General features: G+C 36.3%; 1 protein-coding gene across 4 annotated transcripts in view; it reads left to right on the forward strand.

The window, feature by feature from the left end:
- LOC117406115 (cytoplasmic dynein 2 heavy chain 1-like) overlaps nt 1-24,914 on the forward strand; it is a 157,543-nt gene that overhangs the window by 22,385 nt on the left and 110,244 nt on the right. For 2 of the 4 annotated variants that reach the window (XM_059028505.1, XM_059028507.1), the window contains exons 35-62: nt 556-738; nt 1,873-2,096; nt 2,973-3,088; nt 3,503-3,702; nt 4,484-4,748; nt 5,028-5,235; nt 5,859-5,988; nt 6,420-6,575; nt 7,691-7,950; nt 9,030-9,276; nt 9,771-9,922; nt 10,351-10,495; nt 11,054-11,156; nt 11,754-11,921; nt 12,502-12,632; nt 14,796-15,044; nt 15,799-15,907; nt 16,281-16,394; nt 17,273-17,415; nt 17,846-17,927; nt 18,076-18,230; nt 18,520-18,657; nt 19,266-19,379; nt 20,192-20,352; nt 20,872-20,995; nt 21,236-21,357; nt 24,237-24,323; nt 24,593-24,719. In XM_059028505.1, the coding sequence (XP_058884488.1) occupies nt 556-738; nt 1,873-2,096; nt 2,973-3,088; nt 3,503-3,702; nt 4,484-4,748; nt 5,028-5,235; nt 5,859-5,988; nt 6,420-6,575; nt 7,691-7,950; nt 9,030-9,276; nt 9,771-9,922; nt 10,351-10,495; nt 11,054-11,156; nt 11,754-11,921; nt 12,502-12,632; nt 14,796-15,044; nt 15,799-15,907; nt 16,281-16,394; nt 17,273-17,415; nt 17,846-17,927; nt 18,076-18,230; nt 18,520-18,657; nt 19,266-19,379; nt 20,192-20,352; nt 20,872-20,995; nt 21,236-21,357; nt 24,237-24,323; nt 24,593-24,719 (4,413 nt within the window). The remainder of the gene's footprint in view (nt 1-555; nt 739-1,872; nt 2,097-2,972; nt 3,089-3,502; nt 3,703-4,483; nt 4,749-5,027; nt 5,236-5,858; nt 5,989-6,419; nt 6,576-7,690; nt 7,951-9,029; nt 9,277-9,770; nt 9,923-10,350; nt 10,496-11,053; nt 11,157-11,753; nt 11,922-12,501; nt 12,633-14,795; nt 15,045-15,798; nt 15,908-16,280; nt 16,395-17,272; nt 17,416-17,845; nt 17,928-18,075; nt 18,231-18,519; nt 18,658-19,265; nt 19,380-20,191; nt 20,353-20,871; nt 20,996-21,235; nt 21,358-24,236; nt 24,324-24,592; nt 24,720-24,914) is intronic. The other 2 variants (XM_059028506.1, XM_059028508.1) reach the window with 2 other exon arrangements.

Consider the following 24,914-nt stretch of genomic DNA (forward strand, 5'->3'; position numbering starts at 1 on the left):
CTAATATGGTTGCCATGCTGAGGTCATGTAACATTTTGGTTTAAGACTGAATGCTTTGGGATATTGGCTTCCCATTTGATACACATTTGTATTCTAATTAACAGTAATGTGGTTGTTGTGAAAGAAAATATACCCGTTTGTAGCATTACTTTTTACAAAACTTCTGTTCAGCACTTTCTGATCCTTTCAGAGATTATTTGAGGTAATGCTGTTTTCAGGGATAAATACCTTGACATTGTCATTTAATCCAATATGGCTACTATATTGATGTCATTTTGCCTCATGTTTACAAACCATTAGATCAGATATGCTGTTTTTCCAACAGGGAGAGGCTGTTTATTTATTTATTTATTTATTTATTTATTTATTTATTTATTTGTACTTTTACAAATAAACAAGTCGCAGCTGTTCTTTTTAATTTATGCAAAGTTAGATGATCTGGGTTTTGTAAATGGTGTGTCTACAAACAGTCCCTCGTAGGAAATTATTTTTATTTCATTGCCCTTTTATGTGAAAATAATAAAAGCGTTTATCATTGTTCCTCTTCTTTTAAAGGGTATTGATGTTAAGTCTATGGGGCGCATATTTGTTGGTTTGGTGAAGTGTGGCGCCTGGGGTTGCTTTGACGAGTTCAATCGGCTGGAGGAGGCCGTGCTGTCAGCTGTTTCCATGCAAATCCAGGCTATTCAGAACTCCCTGAAAAATCAAAGAAATGCTTGTGAACTTCTTGGGAAAGAGGTAGGTGCATGTATTTTAGACAACAATAAGGCATTTTGACATATTTTATTCTGCGTATATGTGCTTCTATTAGACAACTACTTTTGTGGCATATGTAAGTTGTGTTTTTATTTATAAGGTGTTTATACATGCATACTGTAAAAAAAAAATTTAAATGTCATCTACAAGTACAGTAGAATCCGGCTAAGGTAACACACCTCGGAAAGCAAGCAAAGTGTTCTTATAGCCATGTACAGGAGTTAGCCACCAGACACAATATGAATCATTAAATAAATAAATACATATGTATTACTTGTCATGACGCATGTGCATCAACATATGAAATGAACTGAATAAGTAAAAACAAAACAATAGGCAAGTGTATGTTAATAAACTATAATAATAAAGTAACAGACAAACTAACATTAATAAAACTAAAGCAAAACAACACGGTCAAAAAGCTTAAATTGCTCTGTACTATGAAATTAGCTGGTGGGTGTGTTTCTGGCTATCACAATGGCAGAGGGAAAAATAATGGGCGTTACTTATGGTTAACTTAACGTTAATAAACTAACTGTCAAACTAAATGAACACAGCTCCCCTACATGTTACAAAATGCAGCAGCAATATACAAGACATGCACATTATTTAACAAAATGGTGAAGCAACTCACCAGAACAGGAAACACCAAATTGTATGGCTTATTTCAAGAGCTAGAACAATTTCCAACTTTGTGTAGCAAGAGAAACAGCGGCGCATTTCGGCATTGTTTACATGCCATTTTGTAGCGGTGAGGTGCACTCCTGGAAATCTGAATACAGAACAATTCAATGATATGATGGCGGTTCTGGAAAGATTTAATAAACCAATCAGTGTGCCTCAGACACTCCCGATGACAAGTCACTTTTTTTACAAAACAGTACTGTATACATTGTGAACAGCGCCAAGAAGGTGTTCTTTTAAGCGAAGTTGCTGTTCCTGTAGCCGGAACATTTACAATGGGAAAAGTCAGTTTCACCACAAGGGTGTTCCCTTAGGCGAAGTGTTCTCTTAGGAGGTGTTCCTATATGCGGAGACTACTGTATTATCAACTATATTGTATCTTAGTATGTTTATCACCCCCCCAAAACTGAACAAAATCTTTGTCTTTTACAGGTGGAGCTGGATCCCAACTCTGGTATTTTCATAACCCTGAACCCCGCAGGGAAGGGCTATGGTGGAAGACAGAAACTACCTGATAATCTGAAACAGCTTTTCAGACCTGTGGCCATGTCTCGCCCTGACAACGAACTCATCGCAGAAGTCATTCTGTACTCTGAGGGCTTCAAAGATGGCAAGATTTTAGGCAGAAAATTAGTTGCCATCTTTAATCTTTCTAGGTATGTTTTGTAATTTTTCAAAGGTGACACAATATAAATAAGTAGAAAAGAAGGATAGAAGTCCAAAGAAGTCTTTGAATCTTAAGTTTTTGATAGGTTGTTGTTTTATGGCATCAAAGAAAGCTGTTATTTAAACTGTTACAGAACACCCTGTAATGTTTACAAGAAACCCATTACATTGCCTGCTATGTCCTGCGCTGTCCGTATTGCAGGGCTATATTTTTAAAAAATATTGTGGTAGTGTTTTCCGCATCTAACCTCATACACGTACATATCTTTATGCATTGAAGAAATATGTGCTTGATTAGTTATGTCTTCCATTCAGTGCTGAAAAAATAAAAGTACCAGTATTTTCTAAGTTGTGTTGTATTTTCATATAAATTATTTCATATAATATTGCGACCATGAGCTATGAGGAAGGGACGATAGCTGTATATTTGCAAGCTTATTCCCAAAGTTGAGTGAGGTGAATGGCACCAAAGTGGTTGTAAACACTAATCTGTTGTATCAGTGAGATATGAGAGCTCTTGGCTCAAATGTAAAATGTGTGTTTAGTCATGAATCTGGAAATGAGGCTCCTGGGATATTTTACAAGTAACCTCTCTCCAGAGTGCTTTGGGGCTCATGCCAAATGAACCAGAAAGAAGGTTGTGTATTCCTGTGTGATCTGATGTTTCAAACTGGGCCCTGGATGTTGTGTGGTATCAGTTTAAGCTATTCAACCAATTTGCAATCCCTATACAGGCAAAGTTGTTGCTTTAAAATCAGTATTGAAAAATAAAGGCATGTTGCAGCATTTAGCCTTTTTTTTTTTTTTTTTTTTTTTACTAATGCATAATTTTAATGCACATCTGCTCTTCTCCCCTCAATGCGTAGAGAGCTTTTAACCCCTCAGCAGCATTATGATTGGGGTTTGAGAGCCCTGAAAACTGTTCTCCGGGGTTGTGGAAGCCTTCTGCAGCAACTGAAAAAAAACGAGAACAAAGAGACAAGTAAGAAAGATGAATTAGCAAGTTTAAACTATTTATACTTTTAGTGTGAAAAAAGAAGTAAAAGTGAATACTCAAGAATGATTATAAATCATTTTACTCATTTAAAAAAAAAAAGTGAAGTTCTGGAATTTAAGTGATTACTCTTAATCCAACACGGTCATGTTTAAAAATAATTATCATGTACTTTACATGAGGATACAGAGAAAAAAGAGAGTAGTTTATAATCAAGCAACTTAAAAACATATCAAAAGATAATTAAAGCCATCTGTGAAACCATTTTTTTAAACCAAGAAAAACATGTCTGTAGTTTCTAACATTCTGTTATTGTATAAGAATGAACAGGTTTTTGATCTGATTATGTATTATGAATATTCATGTCTTATTTCATTGTTTTATATTTCTTCTTCCTTGCAGTAAAGGAAAGTCATATTGTGGTGCAGGCTTTGCGTCTAAACACCATGTCGAAGCTGACGTTTACAGACTGCTCTCGATTTGATGCCTTGGTTAGAGATGTTTTCCCTGGGGTTGACTTTAAGGATGTTGAATATAAAGAGTTAACTACAGCCTTACAGGCTGTGTTTGAAGAGGCAAAGTTAGAAATCATACCAAGCCAGGTAAGTTTTTAAGAACAATGTATACAAGCCATATATTGGCACACTTAATAATAACATTATTACATACAATAAAAATACAATGAAATGAGGTCTAAAAAATCAGGTTTCAGAATTGTTATGCAACATCATTAAGATAAATCAGTGTTTAGATCATTAAAATAGACCACAATGTCCCTTGTGAGTACATATTTTCCATCTGTTAATCTGTTTTTTCAAGTCTTGGGTAGTTTGGCACCTAAGATGTCTTAAACAAATGCAGTTACCAGTCCTTTCAAGTCTAACACAGACAGAGGGAATGCACAGGATTGATGCTTTAGATGTCAAACGCAGCTGCATCAATATCATTGCCCCTATTGATCAACTTTATAACTGGTCATCAAAGCTGGATTGATGTCTTTCATGGTGACATATCCTACACCAATACTGCTTCATATTCTGGCTCTGGCCTTAGTGATAAGAAGGGTACTGCCACAGAATTACTTTATATATGTTTCCTGGACCTCTGCTTAGCCACATCATCAGTACCATATCTTTAAAAAGCAGTTGTTGATGCAATTATATGCCGTCACTGTGTGGCAAGGTTTTGAGGGTCAGTTATGCTTTATCCATTTAATAGGGAAGATGAGGTCCAATATTATATTTATTAATCCTGTGTTTCCTGGTAGTATGCAAACCAAAAATAATAAAATGTGCATTTCTTTCACATTTTTATATAGCCTATCCAGGCATTAATGTCCCGTCCCCCCCCCCCCCCCCCCCCCCATGTGAATTTGTATTTAAGATGAAGAAGGCTCTTGAACTTTATGAGCAGTTGCGTCAGAGAATGGGAGTGGTGATCGTGGGCCCAAGTGGTGCCGGGAAGTCAACGCTGTGGCGCATGCTGAAGGCAGCGCTAGGCAAGAATGATAAGGTGGTGAAACAGTACACTATGAACCCCAAAGCCATGCCCAGGCAGCAGCTTCTGGGCCACATCGACATGGACACTAGGGAGTGGTCGGATGGAGTCCTAACTAACAGTGCGAGACAGGTGGTGCGGGAGCCACAGGGTAAGAGTTTAGGACTAACACCGACAGAATTTTAAACCATACATTAATATCATAATGTATTTATATTATTTAAAGTAATGTTAAAAATAATATAAAAAGAATAACATTAAATCACAGGTTTTCATTGCTACCTCATTTTGCATTTATTTTTAAATATATTTTTTATCTGTACTTTATAATAATGAAAACTATGTAAAATAGCAGTGTTATTTTTCCAGGCTTCCAGTTGAGATCTGCTTGCTTACAGTTGAATGACTCCTACTTTCATTCTTTCTTTAGAGGTGAGCTCCTGGATAATCTGTGATGGTGATATTGACCCTGAATGGGTTGAGTCCCTGAACTCAGTCCTGGATGACAACAGGCTGCTCACTATGCCCAGCGGGGAGAGAATTCAGTTTGGTCCCAATGTTAACTTTCTGTTTGAAACACATGACCTTAGCTGTGCCTCTCCTGCCACCATATCTAGAATGGGAATGATCTTTCTGAGGTAATATACAGTAAATATTTCATTTTGTAGTTAAACAGGACACATTTTTATAAAATCTTGATATGTGTATCTTAATAACCACTTTTAGCTATACTAATGAATTTGTCACCTGAATATGTGTACAGTACATTATGCACAGTTCACACTTTTGATACAATATCAATGAACATGTCAAACAACAAGTTGTTGTAAAATCACTGTAGTATGCTAATAGGGATGCTGGTTAATTTTGTTATAATTCAGTTATGGCTCTTTTAAAGAGTGTACATACTGGTCCTGGAGAGGCTCAATCCGGCAGGTTTTCTAGGGGTCTTTCCATCAATGACTAAAGATCTGGAATAGCTGTTACTCCTGACTAATTAAGCCAATAATTGGTGCAGTTAAGTAACTGAGGGCTTTGTTGAAACGAAAACCAGAAGGCCCAGTAGTTCTCCAGGACCAGGGTTGGAGACCCATGCCATATAAGTTAACAATCCATTCCATTATAATCCTGCAGAGAACCCAGCATGTTGTCAACATGAGAAAGTTGTGCTTGGTCATACCTTACATTATACATTATAGTTTGCAATTCAATGCAAGTGTTCCATTTTAATGACCTAAATTGCTGTATTTTAACTATATAGCGATGAAGATACAGATGTTAATTCTCTGGTGAAATCCTGGTTGAAAAATCAGTCAGATGAATGCAGAAGCAATCTTGAAAACTGGATTGGAGACTATTTTCAAAAGAGTTTAGACTGGGTTTTGAAACAAGTGAGTATAACATTTCTGTGAAAGCCTTTTAAGTAAGTCTGCATTTTGAGGTTTATTTACCCAAAATAGGTCTCGGAAAGATAAGCTCTCAAATAAATGTCCTGAGTTATTAATTTGGTGCTTTTTAACATTTTCTGTTGTAACTTAAAACTGGGGCAAAGGCTTTCTAAATATGGTTCTACATTTCTTCCAAATTCCATTAAATGTTTTTTTTTTTCTTTCAAAACTCAGCAGTATCAATATAACATCAAAATGCATACATGAATTGACATCTTTAAAAATCACACTTTCTTTTTTTTCCTTTAAGTTCTGTCTTTATCTAGATGTGTAAAACTGCTTAAGGCATTTAGTTATTTTTCTTATCTAATGCTCCCTCAAATTATAATCTGTAACGACGCAAGCAATCCTCTCTTTCTATCTTCAATCTGCAGAATGACTTTGTTGTGGATACCAGTCTGGTAGGGACAGTCTTGAATGGGCTGTCACACCTCAGTGGTGTCAGAGAGCGAGGGCAGTTTGTCGTCAGTCTCATCAGGGGTCTTGGCAGCAATCTAAATCTGAAATCACGGCAGGAGTTTGCAAAAGAGGTGAGACTTTTATCACATAGTAGATCTCTATGCTGTTTCCATTGTGCACGCATTGGTGGTACTCTATTTCTTAGCGGCAGTCTCAATTGTAAATCTTGGCATGAGTTTACAAAAGAGGCGAGATTGTCATATGTAATACAACGTATTTTTAAAAATCTTTCCATTATCCACGCATTGGTGGTAATCTCAATTTGAAACCACGACAGGTGGGTGCAAAAGAGTTGAGATTGTCAAATATAATGCAACTTATTTTGTATAGTGTAGTACACGTTTATATACTGTCACTGTTTCCAAACTATTTCTATGTGCTGTCTTGATGTGGATAAGTTTTAAAATTACAACATTTTGGTGAACAACAAATGTTTCTAAAAATACTGTTACATTTGTACGAAAATGCTCCAAGCCTCGTACACAGTAAACAGCGCATTTGTAAAATTTACCAATGCTAATTTGAATCCCAGTGCACCACTAAAATCTTATTCTGCTAGGCAAACATTATTACTAATGTGATTAAATACAGTCATATGTTTTGGCCATAACTGGCATCCAATAGTCAGTGCTGTAACAGCTAAAAATAAATAAATAAATAAATAAGAAAAAGGTGAACTCTCTTTGCTTTACTGTATGTGTTTATTTTCTTCTTTGATTTCCATAAAATATGGCAAATGTTTGTTCTGGCTTTTTTTCAAATTTTAGTAATGTGATTTAATGAGTATTAATAAAGAAGAAAAAGTAAGTCACAGTTAGTTAAATTCATTTTTTTATTAATACTGTTTTTCATTAAAACGTCTTTGCCGCAGAATTTGACAAGTTATTTGCAGAAAACACACTTTTCTCTTCGCAGATTTTAGGAAATTTGACTGCAGATTTCCATGGGGACTAACTAGTACCATTCTGCTACTGTAAATCTCCAAATAAAATATGTACCACAAATCTATTCTGTGATTATTACCTGGTAATGATACTGTGAGCTCAAGGTTATACACAGGCATTGTAACAGGATCCCTATTATATTTTTATTGTACGGTGATGTCACTTGACCTAATAGCATTTATTAGGTTGATGCATTCAATCTCGGTACACACTGACACAATGAATTGTTGGTTTGTGTTTAGGTTCTAAGCTGGGCCCGTGAAAGCCCGCCTGATCCGAGGAAGCCTCTGGACACATTGTATGACCCTCAGACGGGACGCCTGAAGGCTTATTTGCTGGAGAAGCCAGAAAATCTGTCTGCAGACGATTTCACTAACCCTCAGAAACTTCCAGTCATTCAAACACCCGACATGCAGAGGGGTCTTGATAACTTCAAGCAATGGCTCAGCTCTGAAAACAGGCAGCCCTTTATTTTAGTAGGACCTGAGGGCTGTGGAAAAGGGTATGAATTTGAACTTTTACATTTTCATGTATTGTATTGTGAATTAATTTTAATAATTGTGGTGTTGTAGTCACAGCAGTACTATAGTTCCATCAAATTCCACGTCTCCGTAGAACATGATTTTTATTTAGACCTATTTATTTGCCACTCTTTTTATGATTTTATATAAACATTCAGACATTTTAGTTCACATTTTAAATTTTGTCTGCATAACAAGATGCCACACCTGTTTGTATTTTGGATCCCTGTTTTACTTTGTGGATCTGGATTACATTGAATATAATTTTTTTTTTTGTACTGTGACTCTTAGCCCAGGTTGGATGCCAAAATTGCAATTTATATTTAGGGGTTGCTTTAGTTTTTACAGGAAGATTACCAGAACTACTGTATAAATGCATGCATTTGCATAGTCATGGCAGACCTTTGTTTTTCAGCACTGAATTATGCATAGATATTTAGCAAGCTCTTAATTACCAATTTTGCTTTTGGATCTACTGTATATTAGCAGCTTAACACGTGAACGATATTTACATGAATACTATGTGGATTTATTGAATCTGTCACTGTTTAAAGTACATCTAATTGGAACAGATGTTTTGAGCAATTACCCTGCTGTGTTTTGGCATCTGTAAATTCCCTTTTTCTGACATACTCAAATCAACTTGATGTGTATTTTTTCTAAGCAAAGTTCACAAAGACCTAGTCAAGTCTGATTTCACCATCTGATTCCCTATGTTTATGCTGTATACTATATGTATTATTAATATTGGCATTACTTCTTATTGGTTATGCCTATTATCATTTTGTATTACAAGTCATTATGGTTACTGAAGTAACAGTGACTGATTTTATTTTTATTATCAATGAGATTTTTATATTTTCATTATTCTAAGTTACATCAACCTTGCCCATAAAAATACATGTATTTGCTATTGTATTTGTTTAATGTCTCCAATTTGTTTAATGTGTCTTATGTCAGAATCCCAATATATTAAAGAAATTAGGTCTGTTTTAGACTCCATTTAAATATTTTTTAGAAGTGGCTAATTCATAAAACATTTCTTCTTCTGGATCTTTAGAATGCTCCTGCGATATGCCTTCTCCCAGCTCAGATCCACACAGGTTGCCACTGTGCATTGCAGTGCCCAGACCCCCTCTCGTCATATTCTGCAGAAGTTGATGCAGACCTGTCTAATACTTAGCTCCAACACTGGACGTGTCTACAGACCTAAAGATTGTGAACGTCTTGTTTTGTACTTAAAGGACATCAACCTGCCAAAACCAGACAAATGGGGAACCAGCAATCTAATAGCTTTTCTTCAGCAGGTAATGTTTAGGCTGCAGAAGTAAAAAATATTGTCATTGCCTCCCAAAACTGTATTTGATAAGGCTTAGGTGTGTGTGTGTGTGTGTGTGTGTGTCTGTGTCTGTGTCTGTGTCTGTGTGTGTATTTAAAGATGTCTACCTGCACACTGTAAAAATATTCTCTCAAAAGGATTGTGCTTTTCATCTTTCTAATATTCCTTTCTTTCCCTTGACTGTATTTTACCTCAAAAGTCCCATTTAATTAAGTTTGTTTTAAACAGTTGCAATCTTTTTGGCACCATATGCTTTAAGTTAATCATGCACAGCTAACAGATGGCAATGAGCTCATTAGTTTAAATACACTTAAAAAAAAAAATGGGAGAGATGGAAATTCAGATGTTTGTATAATATTCTTGTATACTGGTAAGAGACCCCTGGTTTTGGTTTTGTGTGTGATTAATTTTCTTGAAGTAATAGTTCCCTTTAGTCATTCAGGCCTAATTTGTTTTAATAAGGTGCTGACCTATCATGGATTTTACGATGATAATCTGGAGTGGGTTGGTCTGGAGAACATTCAGATTGTGGCTTCAATGTCCGCAGGGGGCACAGTGGGAAGACATATCCTAACGACTAGATTTACATCAGTTGTTCGCATATGTACAATCGAGTAAGTCTTTTTAATGGTCAATTCCTTCTACTTGCAGGCAGTGTTTTTTTTTTTTTTTTTTCTGTACATTGATTGTGGTGGGGATTCCAAGTACTTCCACCCTTTAACTTTTTATTATTTGAGCTGGTGGGTTAAATACCCTACTATTTTCCCCTGCTGGGGAAGCATATGCGATACTTATCATTCGATAACAGCTTATCAAATTGTGATGACACTTGATAAGGATATCCTTTAGAACAAGTGCTCACCTTGTGGGGGGCCAAGCATGCTTACTGGTACCTAACTGAACTATACATATTTGAGGGCAAATTAGAAATGCATTTCAGTTATTTTAATTTAATGGTTATGGTTCTCTTAAACACATGAAAATATGAAATGCAATATATGAGATGGCATCTTAATCTTTTTTCTTTTTTTTTTTTAAATAGTTATCCTGACAGAGACCAACTGCAGACTATCTACAGTGCTTATCTTCAGCCTGTGCTACACAGGAACCTAAAAAGCCACCCAGCCTGGGGTTCAGCAGGCAAAATACACCAGCTGGCTGGATCCATGGTGCAGGTGTATGAGCAGGTATAAAAATGTGACAAAGCAATCTTATTGTAGAATAAGTTTGCCAGGGTTATTTCACATTATTTTCCCACTCAAGAGCAATTGAGCTGTGTTTTTTAATTGGCAGCTCTTAATAGCTTTTAAAGTGAACATCCCGAACCAAGCAAGGTTATCAGTTAGCTTTCATTTAAGCTATAAATGCCTTTGAAATATATAATACAATCTTACCACTTACTATGTTATTCAATCCAGATAATCACCTATATGGAAAGAAAATCTGTTTTCAATATATTTAATATATGATCTATGCAGTCCATATCAAATGTTGTATCTACATTTGATATATATGAAACATGTATTCTGCTCTTTTTAAATGATTAATACCTGTGACACTGTTATTAGTGGTACTGCTCTTTTTATTTACAGAAAAGGTATTCAGTATAAGGGAAAAGAGGGATGGTGGTGTGGGCGTCTTGATTTATAAAAGCTGTGCCGAAGTATGAGACTTTGACTTTCAAAATGAAGGTCAGGCTGTGCTGGCACTAACTCCTGACTTATTTCTGTTTGCTTTGTCTTCAGGTCAGAGCGAAATTTACAGTTGATGACTACAGTCACTACCTCTTCACTCCCTGCATTCTCACACAGTGGGTGCTCAGTTTGTTTCGATATGATTTAACCGGAGGTGAGATATTACACTATTCAAAGGTGCCGACTGTCGTTCTTTTAGGGTACACATGGACTCGGTGCTACTGATAAAACAAGAACATATTTCTCTTCTCTGTTCTGTTGAATGACCATGAATATTTATCATCTACAACAGAGATTCAAACACAGTGTATGTAATGAGACAATTAGTTGTGGTGATAGGTCTATCATATGTAATACCAGGCATTTTTCAATCAGCTTTTTAAGCAACTCGTCATAGGGGAAATTTTCAGTAAGTAGCAAAAATCAAGATTGATTTGGTGTTGTGACTTGAAGTGGTGACAGTTACTTAAAGATGCCACCCTAAAGTGTCTAAACATGTTGCAAGAATTATGTTGATTAAAAAGTTGCCTTGTGTTACATTGACTTAATACACAGAAGTGTGATATGGATGACAACAAAAAAACAACATCAATCTTAATTGTATTAAATTGTTATTTCTTTCTTTCTTGTTAATCTTGCCTTCTGAATGATTTTTCAAATGGTATGTATACCTTTCACTCAAACTCTATTTATCTGTAAACTGCTGCCAGTCTAAATTGAAAACAAATATATCTGGATTTTTATTTCTTAGGCACATCACAAAACTCAGTAGACCTCGTTTTAGAAGTTATAGCTTACGAAGGACATCGTCTCTTCCGGGATCGTCTTGTGAGCACAAAGGACATCAATGCATTTGACAACATTTTGATGTCAGTGATTCGTGGAGACTGGGGTTCAGATGTGCTAGAAAATATGGCAGGTAATTCATGGGTGTGTTTGAAGAAAGCACTGCTCTGCTTTGATCTGTTTAATGGTAGCATTTTTAGGTTTTATCTCTGACTAAAAATAACCCAGGTTGCAATTCCCATTAAAGGGCATGTATAATTCATGTATTTCTGTTCTGCTTTTGAAATAGATTTGTTTAATTCTGGGGAAGGGTCTATTTGTTTATGTATTTTGCAGTCAGAATAAGTAAACTTTACAGATGTTGCAGGAAGATTTTTGAAGGTTTTTTGCTGAATGTTTTTTATTTAAAAAAAATGCAGCTAATGAAATACATCTGTTATTTTAAGGTCTGTTTGCTGACATTGCAAGAGTAATTAACGACATGGTTGAATTGCTTAGCCAAGAAAATAATGTGACATTGAAGATGCAGCACATACCAACACACAGTAGTCCCTTTTATTGTGTGACCACCAAAAAGCCCTATTTGTATTCACAGATCTGAATGCAGATTTACATGTGAAATGGATTTAAGACATGATAAATGTATATTAAACATTTTTTTTTAAAGCATGGTAATACTGATACTGATACCCATTACAATATACATTTTCCAGACTCTTACTATGTCACCTGGGGAGCTCCTCATGAAGCTGGTGCAGTAATAGCTCCTGGACAGCCTTTACCTTCACATGGAAAACCACTGGGCAGACTGAGCTCCATGGATTTGAAGGAAGTTATCCACAAGGTAGGTGCTGAATGAAAGTTGGTTACAATGAAATTCAAATGTAATCCTGAAGTTAGTAAAACAGCAACAAGCCCCAGTGGCTCAACTAGTAAAAGCACTGCCTCTTGGGAGTGTAGGGTGAGTCATGTCAGCATGATTTGAATCTTGCTCATTCCAAGTTGGCCAGGGATTTACAGGGAGCATTGGCTTTTGCACTGCCTCAGGTAGTAAAATCTTAGGATATTACACCTCACTGACACTTTCTGTCCCATGGGCTCAGTAGCCTGATAACATTGTTGCTTAGGTTTGGTGCTTGAAAATAAGAAGTTCACTTAACATTAGGAATGGAGGTTGCCTGTTCATCTTGGCATTCCAAATTGAGTTGAACAAATGGGGTTAAAATGAATATAAAATGTATGAAATAAGAACAGTTTAAGGGGATAATCAAATAGGGTACGGAAAAGGTCCTGGCTCCTGGAATCCTTTTAGGTGTGTGAGATGAGCGGGTTGCCAAACAAACAAGGAATGCACTGCATACTGTTAGATGTAGGTATGCATAAAGAAATGAAAGTAAAAAGTCTGGGTTACTTTTAATTGGTTGGATAAAAAAAACTGTTGTTGTCTTAATTGGGAAGGAGAGGGTGACACGTGCCAATCCTACCTATTGTTTGGGCAAACTTGGTTTGTGTTGTGTACTGTAGTCTGGTTTTATCTTTTAAACCAGATGGCTTCAAGAATTACTTATAGCTTTATTTTTGTTACTCCATTGTGTCAGAAGTATCCTGTCAATGTGCAGATGACATTTTATTAAATGTGGTTATATCCTGAAGCACAGTTCCTTGCCCTTTTGTTGAGCGTTATTAGTCAGTGTACTGAAACTTTGGAAGTATATTTGATTTATTGGAAATATCGTTTTGAAAGTTATCTCAAAAGAACATCTTATCGTGAACGTTCCTATTTTAAACCAATAATATTTTTATTTCTGAAAAAATTGACATAACCTTCTTGTGTGTAGAGACATTTAAAGATTTGTATTGGAGTTTTGTAAATCTTACCTGTCATAAGTTATTGATGCATTAATACTTTAATCTTGGGGGGGGGGGGGGGGGGGGAAGCAAAACAAGTATTTGGATTGTATGCCAAAACTTTAAATGCTGGTGTTAGATTGTATCAAAAATCTAGTCATTGTGCCAGCAACGACCGCCCACTTTTAATGAATAGTATGAGAGCTCAAAAGAAGGGATTGTTTTAGATTGGTTTTAATTATTCAGATTCAGTAAAGACACTCAGGTGTAAATAAATGATTAAATTATGCAAGCTGGACATGCTTTTACAATTTTTCCAAGTTTCATTATTATTATTATCTGTTTCTATGTTATGCAAGGGTTTATCAAAATGAAAATTTTCACAGAGTGAATGGCACAGAATAAATGCCTAAATAATCTAAGGGGAATGTCAGATCAGATTGAATGGTTTGTAAACATGAAGTAAAATGGAAAAGCAAAAAAGATCTGACATTGATATGTATTGGGTTAAAACAATGCTGAAAATGTTCTAGTTATGTCCTTGTCCTATGAAAATAAACTCTTGTAACAAATGTGCATGACAAGTTTTAATAAATTAAGATAACTAATTCCTAAGTAAGACCTCTGGAATTAATAGATAGCTATTAAACACAATTACATAATATTCTCCAGAACTTGTTTTATGAATGCCCATACAAAGTTTCATCATAATATATCTAAAGTGTTACATGTGTACATATCCATGTGACAGGGGAAATGCATTCCTGCAGGGAATAACCATTTTAATAACTACATGTTTTTCTGTTTATAAATCCAGTCGTACCACTGTCAAGGACAACCTTCAGACAAAGTGCACCTTGATAATGCAACAGTGAGGCCCATCACTGTTTTCATTACAAACCTACATCTTCACTGAGTACTGCCTTTGGTTCCTGACATTGGATGAAAATATACTTTAACAGAGACAAGGCACCAAGTAACATCCGTTCAGTCAGTGAATCAAGTAGTTGTTTCCAAAAAATGCAGTAATTGAAAAGGATATCTTAACAGATGAAAAAAATACTACATTTTTTTTGTATTTAGAAGATAACACAAAAAGGATTAACAACATTAACAACATTTTTATTAAAAAAAATATATATTATTTTGTTCTCAACAGGGCATAATCCAGTATGGAAGAGACAACAGGGAACTGGACATCCTGATTTTCCACGAGGTCCTTGAATACATGTCCAGGGTGGATAGAGTCTTGAGCTGTCCTGGAGGGTCACTGCTTCTGGCTGGACGCAGTGGAGTGGGCCGTCGTACTGCCACCTCTGTGGTTAGCCACATGCATGGAGCCACAATGTTCACACCCAAGATCTCCAGGGGTTATGGACTGAAGCAATTCAGAAATGACCTAAAGCATGTAAGTGTACTTAAACTTCCTGTACTTTCCAGTATGTACATTAGCTGTTTTTTTTCAGGCTGCAAATAGCTTATACATTCTATGTAATGCTGCAGTTCCCCTTGACCATCCCCAGTTTGACTCAAATATACAGTACCACTTATTGGTGTACGTTGTTTGAGATGCAGGGACATAATATTCTTCCTACCCTTTTCCTACCTGCTCCTGCTACCATTTGCAGTAATGCAAGGTTATTTAAGCAATAGAGTGCATTACTGTCTGGTAGTTGACGACTTTGGGAGGGTAAAACAAGGTCAACTACCAAAATAAAGCCTGATTTAATCAGGGTTTTATTGTGATTAGAAACTGGTATACAGTGCTTGTATTTATATTGTAACAGTTTTTTTGCATTTTGCTTTTTAAAGTTAAACATTCTATCTGAATGGTGCCCTGCAAAGGAGATACTTAATTTGTGAATGGAAATTCTGAGGTTTCTAGTAAGCTGTTATTGCTGTGCTTGTTATAGAACAGCATACATTAGTTTAAATGGATACTAGATTATTTACCTTTTACAGAAATGTATTTCTTAACTGTTTCATGTACTGTTATATGTGTACAATGCTTCTGAAAAGTCTCCGCAAGGCTGGAACATATGTGTCGGCCACGCTTCACTGCAGGTTATTAAAGACCTAAGGAAACGCTTTGAAAATATGTTCCAGTATATCATCCTTGCCACTTAGTATTAAATGGGAATTTTTGATTGCTGTTCCTGTAGGTGATGCAGCTCACTGGAATTGAAGGGCAGCAGGTAGTTCTTCTTCTTGAAGACTACCAGTTTGTGCACTTTTCTTTTCTCGAGATGGTCAATAGTCTGCTGTCTTCAGGTCAGTGCAGAAATTAGGTTGATAAATGGAAAAAAGGTTTTTTATCTGGGGAAAACTGCTAATGTATACACTGTTGTATTTTCAAGAAAGCAGTATTTTGGTGTTGTGCTCTTTGTCAAAAAATGCATTTGGTCAGTTGATCAAATATTTTTAATGCCCTGCAGTAAACACAGTTAACATAAAACAAAACAATTCCTACATGAAAGTTCTAGGGATAAAAGTTTTACTTCATGGTTTTTCCACTTTGATAAAACTACACAACAGTCACTGGAAAAATGTTTATGAAACTCGTGTCCTTAAATATATCATAGACATAGGACGTGCTGTTAATCTCTTTACCTAATTCTTATTAAACTGGGTTTTTGCATTTCAGGCGAGGTTCCAGGTTTGTATACTACAGAAGAACTGGAACCACTTCTATCACCTTTAAAAGACCAGGCTTCTCAAGATGGCTTCACCGGACCCATTTTTAATTATTTTTCATATAGTAAGTGAGATGCAATGTGCCACCCATGTAAAATATTAAATGCTGTGAACATTTTGACTGATGAAACTTAATCAAGCAGAAGAGTCATTGGCTTCATGGAGTAAATCAGATGTGAGTACATCCCAACATTCGGAGAGATCCTTCTGTGCATCTCTGTAAAGCAAGTTAAACTTGTGTGTATTTTCATCAGTGCATGAAAAGGTTTTCAATTTAATCCTGTTACAGAGTTGTAAGTGGTGTGTGCTTTGCTTATACAGCATGTATTTTTTAAACTTTCCTATTATTATTATTATTATTTTTTTTAATTGGCACTAGGATTTCAGCTTTTTGAAGAGAGAGATATCAATACTGATATTTAGAAACACTTACCCTCAGTCTTTGGTACAGATTGGGTATCTGCAATGCAGCATTTCCTGCCTCCCAGATCACTACAGCTCAAACCTCTGTAATACAAAGCACCTGATTTTGCAGCATCCTTTAGGTCCTCTGTGCTCAGCCTGGTGTATTGTAATGTTCTGTGACTTTGTTTTAAAAACAACAACTACCGTAGTAGGCTTTAGTGACTTTGAACTCAGCCATGTAAACTGAGGTCACAAAGACTTGTAGCATGCAATGTATTTTTCTTTTATTAAGGCACCTCTTTTTTGTCAGTTTGACAATAGGTGCTTTGGGAAATGACTCTGTTATGGAGAACAGACTTCCAGCTTCTCTGAAATAATTAGATGTGATGATCATAGATGAATGGCCATGTATCACTCACAGTAAACACCTTGCTAACTTTTCATGGTAATGGTGGCCCTACTCCCTTTTGTCCAACCCTTGTATATAATAATCACAAGTAGTATCATCTTATGACAATTTGTTGATGCGCTTTTTAGGAATCCAGCAGAACCTTCATATCGTCTTGATAATGGATTGCACGAATTCCAACTTCACTATTAACTGCGAGAGCAACCCGGCTTTGTACAGAAAATGTTCAGTGCAGTGGATGGAAGGCTGGTCTGACAGTAGCATGAGAAAAGTATGTCCATTGCTCATGTTGTCAATACATTCTATTACCTATATTATATATATAAATTAAAAATATTTTAACTGTTTATCTAAGTTTATATTTTTCATTATGTTGCCAAACTTTCTAAACTTTACATAGTTTTGGTCACTCTTTAAATGTTGTTGTTAAACTACTGCATGATTACATTTGTAAATATGTTTTAGAAAATGCTTTCATTAATAAGGTGTTATTAACATCATTTCATTTTTTGTTATTGATCCTTTCTGCGCTTTGTTTAGAGGCTGCTTGACAGTTTGTTGGAGTTTTACAGTATCTTTTCTGATGTTTATTGTGATTGGTAGATTATACTACAGCAATATAAGCGATGGGCTATTACTTGGTGTTTAATGTTACACTGTAAAACATGGAATAAGTCTTAATTGTCCATGTTTCCATGCAGATCCCTGAAATGCTGCTTTCAAAAACATCAGGACAGGAAGAGAACAAAGGAGGCAAAAAAGAACATAATAGAAAGATCTCTGGTATTTTCTTTATTTTCAGATTTTAATCATATATTTTAGTATGTCATGCTGAATAGTGAACGTTTTGAGGTTCATTTATTGTGATATCTACAGTAATTCATTTCAACTTGCACTGTTCTTTTTAATATATCTATTTTTATCATTGTAGGACAGGATGCTCTTACAAAATCTTTTCTGGTGATCCACGAGTCATGTAAAGAATATGGTGCTACTCCCAGTGAATACATGACATTTCTCCACATCTACAGCACCATATACAGCAGCAAGAAAACTGAGTTAATAAAAAGGCAGAGTCATTTACAGGTGAAAAATCTATGATAAATAGATATTCGACTGTATTAAGCAAATCACTACATTAGTATATTCAATATTTCACTAAAGATGTTTCAGTAAAAAAAGGAATATATTTTTCTTACTGGGTAGCTACGAACATAGATGTATCATTCACATTAAATATATCAGCTCCCTGTTATCAAACCAAAACAAGTTGTAAATAACTCTTGTTTCTACATTTATTTTAAGTATAAAGTACGTTCTTCATATCTGCATGCAATCCAAGGCACTTAGGGTGTTGTTTGTTGTTGCAATGCAGGCTGGTGTTTCAAAACTGAATGAAGCCAAAGCACTTGTGGATGAACTTAAGAGCAAAGCTGCAGAGCAGAGTACATTGCTAAGAACAAAACAAGCAGAAGCTGACGCAGCCCTACAAGAGATCACAGTGTCCATGCAGGTATGTTGTGCTTGCATGCAGTGGTATGAGGTTGGGTCTATTTTTCTGGCCACTAGGCATGTACATTGTCCTGCCTATTTATTAAGACCTACCCATGTGAGTTGGACCTCCTGTATCCAATTTACTCACAAAGCAGCTGTTTAGACTTGCACAGAATGGAGGCTGTCTTTAATCTTTCTAATATCAAAAGCACCATTTACCTAAATCAGCTTCACCACAACTACACGGCTGTCTGCCTGGAAAGGCGCTGTCGCAAATCTTCTCCATCTGGGTGATAACCTAGCATCTGTCAAAGAGAGCTGATGTCAGGGCTGTTCATTGTGCAGAATGCATAACATGTGAAGCCTGGCTTAATTTGAAATACACATCAATTTGAGGTTAAAGAAGAAAATCATTCTTTGTTTAAGAATTACTTTTCACAACAAGAGCAGGTTATTAATACAAGTGTGTTAAAATGAAGAAATAAGTAAGGGAGGTAGATGCATCATTCTAGTGTTTTGAATTAAGTATATGTACCTACATAAACTCGTAATGTGAAGTTAAAGACAATATTGCCTACTACATGAATGTAGTTACAGTAATAATACCTACCTTCTGATTTCAATCAGAATACTAGTGATCAGAAGACTGAGATGGAAAAGATAAAATATAAGATTGCGGAAGAAGTTTCTAAAATTGAAGAGAGGAAGGCAACAATTGAAGGTGAACTCAAGGAAGTACAAGTAAGTAAATAATATCTCCCCTTGTATTATATGTGCACGTGAGTATACACCAGAGCTTTAAAAAAATCCTTTCAGTATTATACATGTTGTATTGCAGCTGTACATTTGCAACTAAGCATATCACACATGGATTTGTTGCATGGTTTTCACACTAGGTGGTGCTTTAGTAGTACAGTACATTTATGTCATAATCGTTTATCTTCACACTCTGAAGTAGATGCATTTTAAGTAAGCTTTAAATAATTAAATGAAACATGGTTAATTGCCCTCCGGAATACTATTCTGAAACAACTGATTGTTAGAATAAAACACTGTTTGTGTTGCCAGAGGAATTTGTACAATTGGATGCTTATTAAATGTTTATAATTTAATACTACTGCTAATACTTGTAGATCTCTTGATCTACCCCTTCTTCTATGCACTGTATTCACCTGACCTCAGCACCACATTACTGGATCCTCAGCTGATGCAGTATCTCTGCACTTTTTCCTTACTGTCATTACAGATATAATTGTTGTAATCCCATTTCATTTTGTGTTATAGTAGTATTATTTGCACTTACTGTAAATTATACTGTATTTAAATATACATTTTGTAACCCTGTACTGCCCTGTAACATCTGTAAGTCGCCTTGGGTAAAGGTGTTGGCCAAATAAATGAATAAATAATAATACATTAACAAGTAAACTCCAGATATAATTCTAGGAGTCCTTGCAACATAACAGGGGATATTTTTTGTTATAAATCTGTTTGACAATGTTCCTGTGATAACAAGCTGCGTTATACTTTCATGTCCTGTTTGTTTCTTCAAGCCTCTTGTAGATGAAGCTAAACAAGCTGTAGGAAACATTAAGCCAGAATCGCTCTCTGAAATCCGGTCGTTGCGCATGCCGCCAGATGTAATTAGAGATATTCTGGAGGGTGTCTTGAGACTGATGGGAATTTTTGATACCTCATGGGTTAGCATGAAGAGGTAAGGTAAAGCAGGGATACTTGTTTGTTCTAATTGTATCATGTCAACGAAAGTGACTCATTGACTGTGGGGTCTCGTCAGTTGATGAATACAGTATTATATAGGATATGCTTAAGATCCACACATACTGTACATTCAGGTAAACATTATTTTTACAGTCACCTTTTTTTCTCAATAGGGATTTAAATATTACAAAGCAGTGTAGTGCCCTAACTATAGAGTCAGTTATTGACATATTCCAATATATGTGAATACGTAGACTTTTTCACAGCTGTATCCCATCCATAACATATTCAATAATTACACGATGAATACGTTTAACTTGTCCTGTAATACCTATTTTCACAGTTTATTGTTTTATAACTCTTATAAGGAGCCTTTCATTTACATTATACATTTTACTCAAAAGTTACAATAGTATTTTGTCAAAGACCAACTGAAGAGAAAAGCACCCTAGATATGAATGTGATTAGGGTTTCAGTTATGTATTTATAATAATAATAATCCTTTTTATTACAGTTTCCTTGCTAAAAGGGGGGTGAGAGAAGATATAGCAACTTTTGAGGCACGAAACATAACACACGAAATTCGAGAAAGTGTCGAAGAACTTCTTCATAAAAACAAGGCTTCATTTGACCCAAAAGTATGTTATTTCTGTGTAGCACAGGGGGACTCCCTTTGCTAACTAGCTCATCTAAACAAAGCATTATTTGTTTGAAGCAACTAAGCTAATTTGTTTTTTTCATTGATGTGAGCATTTTATTTTGGAATACATGAAGGACTCCGTAAACTACCAACGTCTGATGTGTCTTCAATTTTCTGTATTTGGTTTTCATGTGTAAATTGTATACTGGCAAATGAGTGCGTTTCTAATGACTTGCAGAATGCGAAGCGTGCAAGTGCTGCAGCTGCTCCGCTGGCAGCCTGGGTCAAGGCAAACGTTCAATACTCACATGTGATGGAGAGGATTCAGCCTCTGGAAAAGGAGCAGTCAGGATTAGTTGAGTAAGTGGTTCTTTTATTATTATTATTATTATTATTATTATTATTATTATTATTTTCTATACATTTTCTAAAGAAGTAACCCATTAACAATTAATAAGATTAATTAAAAAAAAAAATCAGATTTATAAGCTCCTAAAAGGGAAACTTTTTCATCTGCATTTTCCTAATATCTAATTCCTGACCTATTTAATATCCTACGGTTGTTAGATCAAGTACAGTACAGTCGCCACCGCTTAGAACGGGCGCGTTGGTGTTAACGTGATTTACCTGCAGTAAGCGATGGACGGTATAAACTCGCACAGAATAACCTGACATTCAAAGTGTCCCCCAATCACCAGTACAGTAATCAAAACAAACAAGTGTGTATGCGGTTAAAAATCTTTATTAAGACACTCATTCCACTAATAAAAAAGATGTATTAAAACCAGGGCTGCTAAAGAGTTGATCGCATTTTTTTTTTACTATTTAATTGGGCAGATTATTATTTTTTTTTTTTGGCTTGGCATTTTGAACTCCATTTCCCAACATCCCCTGCTGAGAGAGAATGCGTGCGAGAAGGCTTCCCGAGGCTGTTCGTATCTAGTTTGTTGTTGCTGCGCACACTTCTTACATTTTCTGCAACGTCCAAAACTATCACAAACGTCTGCTGTCGGCATGGGAAAATATGTCTGCATCTACTACAATCAAAGCAGACTTTATTCATTTTAAAACTGTTGGTGAAAAGGGAGTTTTTATGTTTAAGTTGGATGTACAAAATTAAATTCAATGGATGCATTTATTTTTCCACGATTCCTTCATTTGGCCTGGCATGGTTTCTGGCGAGTAAATGCATTTTACTAGTGTCACAAGCCGCGACTATAACGTTTTGTTTTATTGATGTTAGTACTGTTAATATTACATTACTGTTCAAGTTGTTTGTGTATACCGATTTTTACTAGTTTATATTGTGGAACTTGAGTCAGAGAGTTGTTTTAACTGATGTTTACCTGTTTCATGGTCCTGAATTTTTTGTATTTCATGCAAACATTGGGCGTATTTTATTTTAGATTCTATTGATTTGTGTATGTATTACTATACAGGACAGCCAGTATAACATTGTTACATTTATTAAAACATTTTTAATCAAGTGACAGCCCTAATTAAAACCTATGAATGTAATAAAAAGTACAGTAATCCGTCACGTATCCGACTGCGGTGGGAGCAGAGTAAGATGTAAAAAGGTGAATAAATGAATCCTGTTTTAAATACCATTATACACAGCTGCAACAGTTACTGTACTATATTATTATTGTTTTGAGATTAAGCTTTTATTAGGGAGCTCCCCTAAATCCCTTGTTTAGAAAGATACAGGCTATTAATGCCTGTGACAGAGCAGCCGTCTGCCGTGTGGTTGCATGCATTCGCTGCTGAGTGACAGGCAGGAGATCGAGGCGGAGGTTGAAGTTGATACACCCCGCAGGCGAACAGGATTTATTTACATATTGTAGCACTGAGCTGTGGTGTTCCCAGGATATAATGAGACAGACAACAGTTGTGGTTCAAAGCAGTAGAAAACTGCTGTATTTATTAGTTTTCTAGCTTTTAGTGGACAATGGCTCTCGTTTCTCTCCACTCGCTCACAAACTCAACCTCTCTTTTTTTTTTTAAATAAATTTAGTAATCGGCAATTATTTTTTATTATTTTCTCCCAATTTAGCATCCAATTATTTTTAGGATCAGCTCACCGCTACCACCCCCGTGCTGACTCGGGAGCGGCGAAGATGAACACACACTGTCCTCCGATGCATGTGCTTTCAGCCGACCGCTTTTTTTCACACTGCAGACTCACCGTGCCGCCACCTCAGAGCTACAGCGTCGGAGGACAACGCAGCTCTGGGCAGCTTACAGGCAAGCCCGCAGGCCCCCGGCCAGACTACAGGGGTCGCTGGTGCGTGGTGAGCCGAGGACACCCTGGCCAACCTAAGCCCCCCCCCCCTCCGGTGGCGCTCGACCAGTTGTGTGCCGCCCCCTGGGAGCTCACGTCTACAGTCGGCAATAGAATAGCCTGGACTCGAACCGGCGACCTCAAAGCATGCTTTAGCAAGTGCACAGCATCTAACAGAGACATTTTATTTACACTGAATTTTCACGCTGATGCTCATCGCTTTTCTCTTTCCAGCCATGCTTGCTTGATGTTGCAGTCAGTGCTGTTTTTTCAAACTGTAAATAAACCCGACACTGCGTACAGGGATTAAATAGCCAAGGTACAGTACAGGGGTAATCGCTCAGTAACGAAGTGCAAACAGCTGATTGATCGATCTGTGAAGCTTTTTTACTACAGTAAAGTACTGCCTTTTTTATTTAAATCTATGTGAATGGCAAGGTATCAAGGTGAAAACATCTGATTTGTGGATTAGTAAGAGCGATTGCTTATACAGTATAAGCAAGTGCGTTTGTTATTTAAATCCATGTGAATGGCACATAACGAGATATAAACGGCCTCAGTTTTTACCCGAAATATACGTCGTGCTTAACATAGTACAAAGGTACCTTTGTTATTGAAATCAATGGGAATGACAAACGGCAAACGCTATTTGTCTGATAAACGGCTGCCCGAAATAACCCTGTACATGTGGTGGCGACTGTACATCAAATGAATTCTATGCAGAGTGAATGCCTTGTTAGTGTTGCATCTGAATTTCCCCCTTTCATTTTGAAGAAAGCTGGCAGTTGTTAGTAACTACAGGTATCTACATACATTTTGATTTTCAGCAATCAATGAAATGGAATTTTAAATTCAGTCGCTTTTAGACAATAGGATATTGATGCCATTATGTATATGAATGCAACCTTCTAGCTATAAGAACTTGTGATTGAATGGCTGATTCTCTTTTCACTAGTAATCTCCGTAAAACTGAAGGCAGAAAAAATAAATTGGAAGATGAGCTGAACTCCGTGGGTCAGAAAGTTACAGAACTAAAGGAAAAGTAAGTTTATTTTTTTTCTGATTCAAATTGCTTTTTTTTAAGTCTACAATTTATCAGTAATTATTTGAGCAGGTTATATTTGTCACCTCTAAAACACTCAGGCAGAAACCCATAGGAATCACTTTGACAGATGGTTCTGTGGTTTAATAATAACAGATGAAAACCTACTTAAATATATAATGTATTGTGCAAGATAACTGCCAGTTAACTACATCCGCTACATCAGCTATGAACAATGGTGGCGCTCTATAATTGCGGTGCGTTTTTAGATTTCAGTCCAGAACAACAGAGGCTGCCAAGCTGGAAGCTGAAGTGAGCAAGGCCCAAGAAACAATCGAGGCAGCAGAAAAACTGATCCACCAGCTTGATGGGGAACACAAGAGATGGAATACCCAGGTACAGTAATAAAGACTGCCGCCCTCACTCAGCCTCTGTGTGGAGCAGATAAGATATGCTTGTCAGTTACAAGATGCATTATAATATTTTCTCCCTGTTGGGTGCTGGAAGCAGGATTTGAGAAAAAAAAAAATCTACATCAAGGCAACAGAGCTATGGCCAAAAGTTTTGCATCATGATTTTAGGATTGAGACA

Source organism: Acipenser ruthenus, chromosome 8, assembly GCF_902713425.1.
Source record: "Acipenser ruthenus chromosome 8, fAciRut3.2 maternal haplotype, whole genome shotgun sequence".
Classification (NCBI taxonomy): domain Eukaryota; kingdom Metazoa; phylum Chordata; class Actinopteri; order Acipenseriformes; family Acipenseridae; genus Acipenser; species Acipenser ruthenus.